The sequence below is a fragment of the Myotis nattereri genome (genome assembly GCF_964212035.1).
Source record: "Myotis nattereri genome assembly, chromosome: 13".
NCBI lineage: Eukaryota > Metazoa > Chordata > Mammalia > Chiroptera > Vespertilionidae > Myotis > Myotis nattereri.
In genome coordinates, this window is record NC_138088.1 from 15,829,137 (window position 1) to 15,836,582 (window position 7,446).

At 62.7% G+C, this 7,446-nt stretch overlaps 1 protein-coding gene across 1 annotated transcript; it reads left to right on the forward strand.

Moving 5' to 3' along the window:
• Positions 1–2,173: 2,173 nt before the first annotated feature.
• ZNF503 (zinc finger protein 503) lies at positions 2,174–6,068 on the forward strand (the record flags this gene model as incomplete). The annotated part of the gene is made up of 2 exons (XM_081105204.1): positions 2,174–2,476; positions 3,216–6,068. 2 exons carry the CDS (start codon positions 2,174–2,176, stop codon positions 4,848–4,850), a joined length of 1,938 nt encoding a protein of 645 aa, XP_080961330.1. The 3' UTR covers positions 4,851–6,068.
• Positions 6,069–7,446: the final 1,378 nt, after the last annotated feature.

Genomic DNA, 7,446 nt, shown 5'->3' on the forward strand with positions numbered 1-7,446 from the left:
CGCCTCCCCTCTTCCTTCCAAACAGCCGAGTGACGGTGCAAATCGAGGGGAACGCGGCAGTCCCGCTCCGCTTCCCTGGAAGAGCCCGAGTTCCCACAGGCAGCCTCCCCCGCCCTCCTTCGCTCTGCTCTCCCAGCGCAGGTCAGTCCCGGCTACGCGTTCCATCAATTCGAGCGAGCAGACCGGAGTAACCCCGGCTACCAAGCCCGCGAGGATGGAGCACCGTGCGCAAGGATTGGGGAAGCGGCCAGAGTGAGTCTGAGACGTCTCTCCCGGATACACCCGTGGTCAGGCCTCTTCTTCGCAGCCTCTCGGCCCTAACCATCACCCCCGGGGTTCAGGGACTTGAGAGGGATACCCCACCATTGACCCCCAGGACTCAAGGTTACATTGGTGACGTGGTTTAGGAAGAAGTCGCCGCGTTTGGGGTCAGGGCACTTCGGAGGGTGGGGTCCGCAGCAGGCTAGCAGCCTGGCGTCCGCACACTACGTGCCCCCGAGGGAATGTTCCAGGGCAGAAAAAAAAAAATCTCCGATGTTAGACATCACCGCCGCCCGTCTCGGGTACCCGAAGCCATTCCGAACTCCGAGGCCCGACAGACCTAAGCCCCCAATGTGGAAGGGTGCATCTCTGACTCCGACACCGAGAGGGGCGAGGCGCGCACCGCAGGCCTGCGCTCCCCTCTCAGCACCCTGGCCGCACCTGCGCACTTTACTCTCACTATTCATTTTCTTGACACTGAGCGCCTCCCTCCCCTCTTCCATTCTTTCCCCTCAGAGCCCCCATTCCCTCCCATCCCGTGAGGCGGCTCCCCTCTCCTCCTCCTCCGGTTTCCCCTGGATCTCTTCCTTCCTCTCTCTTTCTCTCCCTCTCTTTTTCCCTTCAAGTCGCACCCGCCTTGTAATCAGCAACAAAAGCTGACATAAATCACGGGCGGATTGACAAGAGCTGACAAATAACTGATTGATTGCGGTCGAGGAACATTGACAATTGATGGAGGGGTGGAGATGCCCGAAGAACTTGGCGGGGGGTGGGGGGAGCGGGTAGGAGAGGCGAGGACGGCAGGGGAGAGTAAGCAGTGGGGGCTGAGTGTGAAACAGAGGAAGCATGTGACCCTCGATCCTGCCCCAATCTGCGAGTCCCCGGGCGTCACGTGGCCGGGAAGGGCGGGGAGCCCAGCGCAGAACTCGGAGCAAAACCGCCACCGCTGCCCACCTAGCTTCTGGTTTCTCCGCCGCCAAATCCCGGGAAATCCAATCGGGCGGGCGGACTTCCTCCAGCCACCCGACCCCCCACCTTTCCTTACCCTGGCGGCCGCCCCGCGAGAGATTTCAATTACTGAGGAGGAGAGAATATTGGGTGTTCGAGGCCCCTGTGCACCCCTGGTGTTGACAGTCCGGCTGTGGTCCAGGGTCCGCCGGTGCTCCGTTTGAACGCCACCTCCATCTGTTCCTCACACGCACCCTCCTGCAAAAGGTTTCAGTTTATTTTCGAGCTGGGAAAAGGAAGGACGACAGGAGGGGAAAAAAGAGGGAGGCGGCAGATAGCAAACGTAGAATAAAAGTCCAGCTACCCTTCGGATCGAAATCGAGGGAGGGGACTAGCCGCGGAGGTGGGGGGCTGGGGGCGGCGAGCTGGGAGCTGCCCATTAAAACCAGCGCGGAGAGTCCGGGCCGCGGCGGCGACGGCGGCGGCGGCGGCGGCGGCGGCGCGGGACGCGTCACATCCCCTTGACCCTCCAATCACCTCGGGCTCCCATTTGATTGGAAGGCGGCAAAGGCTTTAATCTCCCCCTCGGTGCAGCTGCTTTTGAAGTGAGTTTCCTCGCCAGAGCCCCGGCTGGACAGGCGGCGGCTCACACCGCAGAGAGCAGCGCCAACGCCGGGCCGCGAGCGCGCAGCGCAGGGGCACAGCCCGAGGCGGATACGGCGAGCCACTCCGCAGCCCTGCAGTCGGGCCGGCTCTGCCCGGTCGGCCACGGCCCCGCTGCGAGCCACCCAGGATTATTCGCTTCTGGCTCCAGCAACGGAGAAGGCGCGCTGGGCGCTGGTGGCCGCGGCTCCAGCTCCTCCTCCTTCTGCTGCTCCTGCTCCCCGGGCGAGCGCGCAGCCCCGAGCCCGCCCCGCGCCTCCGGGAGCCCTCCCCCCGCTGCTCCCATGCGCGCGGGTGGGTCATGAGCACAGCGCCCTCGCTTTCTGCCCTAAGAAGCAGTAAGCAAAGCGGCGGCGGCGGCGGCGGCGGTGCGGACCCTGCCTGGACCAGCGCGCTCTCTGGAAATAGCTGCGGCCCCGGCCCAGGCTCGTCCCCGGCCGGCAGCACCAAGCCTTTTGTGCACGCCGTGCCCCCTTCTGACCCTCTCCGCCAGGCTAACCGACTGCCCATCAAGGTGCTGAAGATGCTGACCGCACGGACTGGCCACATTTTGCACCCCGAGTACCTGCAGCCCCTGCCTTCCACTCCCGTCAGCCCCATCGAGGTAAGGACCCTCTCCCTGGATCGTGCTGGGATGGTGCCACCCTGGCTTTCGCTTCACGGAATTTCTCTTGGGATCTGGGGGTGGGGGTGGGGGTCGAAGTGATTCAGCTCCCGGTGGGAAGAGAGGATAGTGCTCCCGCACCTTAAAACTAGGGCGGAAAGGTGGGAGGAGGTACGCTGGGGTGTGAATGTTAGGGGGCAAGGCAACCAAAACTTGTTCTTCCCTTTGGTATAAAAGCGCCTAGCCCGACCCAGGCCCACTTTCTGCCCAGAAGACGGACGGGAGCCCGAAATACGGTTCCAAAGTCGCAGTCCTCGGGTTCCCCAGAAGCTGGTACACAGCTTCTCAGGCGCAAACCTCCTGAGCCCTTAACTCTGAAGAATTAGGGATGGGGTGGCGGGGGCGGGGGGTGTACAGTTCTGGGTCTAGGAGTCAGAAACCAAAACATTTTGTGAGTTTTTTAAAAATCCAGTTTAGCGCTTAGCAAGGACATGTAAGATCCAGTTTGGGGGAGAGGGGAGTCTGCTACCTTTCTCAAGGACGAGAGTGTGTGTGTGTGTGTGTGTGTGTGTGTGTGTGTGTAGGGGTGCCGCCTAGAATTGCGCCTCCGGGCTGGGAGGATCTTCGCGGCGGCGGCGGGGTGGGGGTGGGGGCGTTGGAATCCTAGAAGCCAGGGTTCTAAAGGATCTCCCCTTGTTTCTTTTTGTGCCCCCACCACCACCCACGAATGACCCCGCAGCTGGATGCTAAGAAGAGCCCGCTGGCACTGTTGGCGCAGACCTGCTCGCAGATCGGGAAGCCCGACCCCTCGCCCTCCTCCAAACTCTCCTCGGTCGCCTCCAATGGGGGCGGCGCGGGCGGTGCCGGCGGCGCCGGGAGTGACAAGGACGGAAAGTCGGGGCCCCTCAAGCTGAGTGACATCGGCGTGGAGGACAAATCGAGTTTCAAGCCGTACTCCAAACCCGGCTCGGATAAGAAGGAGCCGGGAGGCAGCGGCGGCGGAGGCGGCGGCGGCGGGGGTGGCGGCGGTGGGGGGGTTTCGGCGGAGAAGTCCGGATTCCGAGTACCGAGCGCCACCTGCCAGCCATTCACGCCCAGGACAGGCAGCCCCAGCTCCAGCGCCTCGGCCTGCTCACCAGGAGGCATGTTGCCTTCGGCCGGGGGCGGCCCGGAGGGCAAGGACGACAAGAAGGACCCCGACGCCGGTGGCGGCGGTGGAGGCAGCAAGGGCTCTGGGGGTGCCTCGGCCGAAGGGGCGCCCACCGGGCTGGCGCACGGCCGGATTAGCTGCGGCGGCGGGATTAACGTGGACGTGAACCAGCACCCAGATGGGGGCCCCGGGGGCAAGGCTCTAGGCTCGGACTGCGGCGGTTCATCGGGCTCCAGCTCCGGCACGGGCCCCAGCGCGCCCACCTCCTCCTCGGTGCTGGGCTCTGGGCTGGTGGCGCCAGTATCGCCCTACAAGCCGGGCCAGACAGTGTTCCCTCTGCCTCCCGCGGGCATGACCTACCCAGGCAGCCTGGCGGGGGCCTACGCCGGCTACCCGCCCCAGTTCCTGCCGCACGGCGTGGCCCTCGACCCCACCAAGCCGGGCAGCCTGGTGGGGGCGCAGCTGGCGGCGGCCGCGGCGGGCTCTCTGGGCTGCAGTAAGCCGGCTGGCTCGAGCCCCTTGGCCGGGGCGTCGCCGCCTTCCGTGATGACAGCCAGCTTGTGCCGGGACCCATACTGCCTCAGCTACCACTGCGCCAGCCACCTGGCGGGGGCCGCGGCGGCCAGCGCTTCGTGCGCCCACGACCCGGCGGCGGCAGCGGCGGCGCTCAAGTCCGGATACCCGCTGGTGTACCCCACGCACCCGCTGCACGGCGTGCACTCGTCGCTAACGGCCGCGGCCGCTGCCGGGGCCACACCGCCCTCTCTGGCCGGCCACCCCCTCTACCCTTACGGCTTCATGCTCCCTAACGATCCGCTCCCCCACATCTGCAACTGGGTGTCGGCGAACGGGCCGTGCGACAAGCGCTTCGCCACGTCCGAAGAGCTGCTGAGCCACTTGCGGACCCATACGGCCTTCCCCGGGACAGACAAACTGCTGTCGGGCTACCCCAGCTCGTCCTCTCTGGCCAGCGCCGCCGCGGCCGCCATGGCTTGCCACATGCACATCCCCACGTCGGGCGCTCCGGGAAGCCCGGGGACCCTGGCGCTGCGCAGCCCCCACCACGCGCTGGGACTCAGCAGCCGCTACCACCCCTACTCCAAGAGCCCGCTCCCCACCCCCGGTGCTCCCGTGCCGGTGCCCGCGGCCACCGGACCCTACTACTCCCCCTATGCCCTCTACGGACAGAGACTGACCACGGCTTCGGCGCTGGGCTATCAGTGAGGGGCGTCGCGAGGGCGAGCCGGGGAAAGAAAGGAGCTGGGGGGAGGGGAGGGGCCCAGGGAGGGGCGGGAACGGGGGGAGAAGCTACTGTCACCCGTGAGTGGGGACGACCCGGGCCAGCAAAGGAAAAAATATATATATACCGTATCTCTCTACCCGAAACAGCGGCCGAGACCCGGCGGGAAACTCCCCTTCCCCCCGCCTCCCCTGCCCACCCAAACTTTATAAAAGTTGAAAAAAAATATCATTTGACTTTTTATAGAAAAAGAAGGAAAAAAAATAATCGAGAAAGTGTTCATCTGAGGACTGCATCGGTGGACACTGGTATTTATTTATGTTAGCTCCAAGCGGACCCATGGTTCTAAAGTGCATTATTTAGTTTGAGCTCCGTAGATAAAAAGGAAGAGGGAGGGAAATTAAAAAGGAAGAGGGGGGATTTAAAAAAGGAAAAAACGAACCCTCCCGTCCCTTGTAGATTATAAATAAATACAAAACCACCACAGAACTAGAGGTCTTCTCTTTAATGTTACTTTAAAATTGCTATGATTGTATTGTACGTTCTTATTTAATGTCTGATTGAAACACAATTTACATGCATGTTTGTTACAAAAATGAAAAACAAAAAACAAGTCACAATTTGTCAGCTCTGATTTCAAATTGCAATTATTTTTAAGGTGTATACCATTGGAAGAGAATGGGTATTTTTTTGTATGTATTCTGGAAGAAAACAAAAAAAAAAGGGAAAAACAATTCTATTCCAAAACCTCATTTGCCTTATTTTGTTCTTTAAAAGGAACACTTAACTATTTTTAATTTTTAAGTACACCCGCTGAAAAGGGGGCAAGTAAGGTTTACGTCATGTACTAAAATAATAGACAATGTATCGCTTTAAAGATTAAAATTCCGTATATTTGATGTATTAAAAGGTTTTACTTCTTATTACTATCTTTTATTTTTTGGTTAAAGAGAAAGAAGAGCAAGGCGGCCGCAGTGGGCACCCTGGGCCTCGTGCCCACTCTGGCCCAGGACTGCGGCCGCATTTCGATTGTTCTGCTGTGATTTTCCGGAAGAGGCCACGGCTTCGGAAGGGCTGCCCAGCAGTGGGGTTGGTCTTAGGAGAAATATTTTTCAAGCGGGGATTTCACAATTGGAAAATATCTTGTCCTTAGCTGTCGCTCATTTCGTTTCTCTCTTTTCCTCCCAGCAGCCTGTTTATTAAAAGTGAAAGAAAATGATTTTTAACAATTTCCTCTTGAGCTTTTTAGGAGTTTGGGTTTCGATTTGAACAGAGAGCAGCGCAGGCCACGACTCGCCCGCCGGCCTCGGCCCCGGGGAGGTGCCGCGCGCGGCCCGCCGCTCCTCCCTTTGCCTCCCTAGCATCCCCGGTCCCGGTCCCGGTCCCGGTCCCGGTCCCGGGCCGCAGCGGGACAGGCTGGGGGACCGAGGACGCTCGGGAACCTGTTTCCCGGGGCTCGGGGGAGCGCGCCCAGACCCTGCCCTCTCTCAGGGGAAAGTGAGTTTGCTGTCCTTTTCCTCTTCTGGCTGCCCGGGGCCAGAGGTGGCCGCCAGCCGACCGACTCAGACACCCCCTTCCACCCAGCACCACCCTCCCCGGCTCCTTCCTCTCCGGAGTCCGGACGCGCGGCTGGCCGGCGCCGCGGCTGTTTTTCCGCGTCCTGATCCCTCCGCAGCCGGCGCTCTGTCCCAGTCTGTGCCGCAGGAGAGTGCGCCGGGGCAGGGGACCCGGAAGCCCCTTCCAACTCGACCCCTGGAGGGTCCTGGCAACCATTCCCGGCCTCGCGGGGGCGGCCCGGTGGGCGCCGAGAGCCATCCTGGGCTGCGAGCTGCGCTCCGCAAAGCCGCGGTGGGACCCTCCGTCCCGGCTCGGGTCCCCGCGGCGCGCGCCGCTCCCTCCTCCCCAGTGTGAGCGGCGGGACTGAGCTGCGAGTGGATCCACGCAGAGAAGAGCCCTAATTTTTTTTTTGCGGGGGGGTGGGGGGCGGTTCGGGACATGCGCTCCCCACCCCCCCTTTCCTGCTCACAAACACGCTCTCACTCCAGGCCTGGGGTGACTTATCTCCTGGCTGTGTGGGCGCTCGCCCTCCAGGCCCGCCTTTCCTGGGATCCCGGGACCAGGGAGCCGCGACGCTGAGCGCGCGCACCGACCCCCTCCCCCCGCCCCCCCTAGGGTCAGGCCGTTCTGGGTTCTCCCAGCCTTCGGCCTTCCTGGGCGCCCAACTCCTCCTGCAGCCTCGGGAGGCTCGCCGCCTCGGGCCTCGGCCAGTCAGTCGCGCCGCGCCGCCGCCATTTGCTCGGGGGTTGGGGACTTTGAGATTCTCCATCCTCCTCCCAGCGTCAGCCTCACGGCTGCGGGCCTTTCCCCGGGTGGCACGCAAAGCGGGCGCGGCGACCTGACGCGGCGGGGAGCTGCCGGGCCCCCGCCTGGGGAGGACTTCGTGGAGACTCGGGCTCCGACGCCGCTCCCCAGAGGAGGGCAGCCCCTGGCGCCTCGGACCCTGCAGCCCGGGCGCCCGACTCCAGACACAGGCGCTGGCGCCCGAGGGGGACCCTGGCCCGCGGTGTCCAGGCCGCCCAG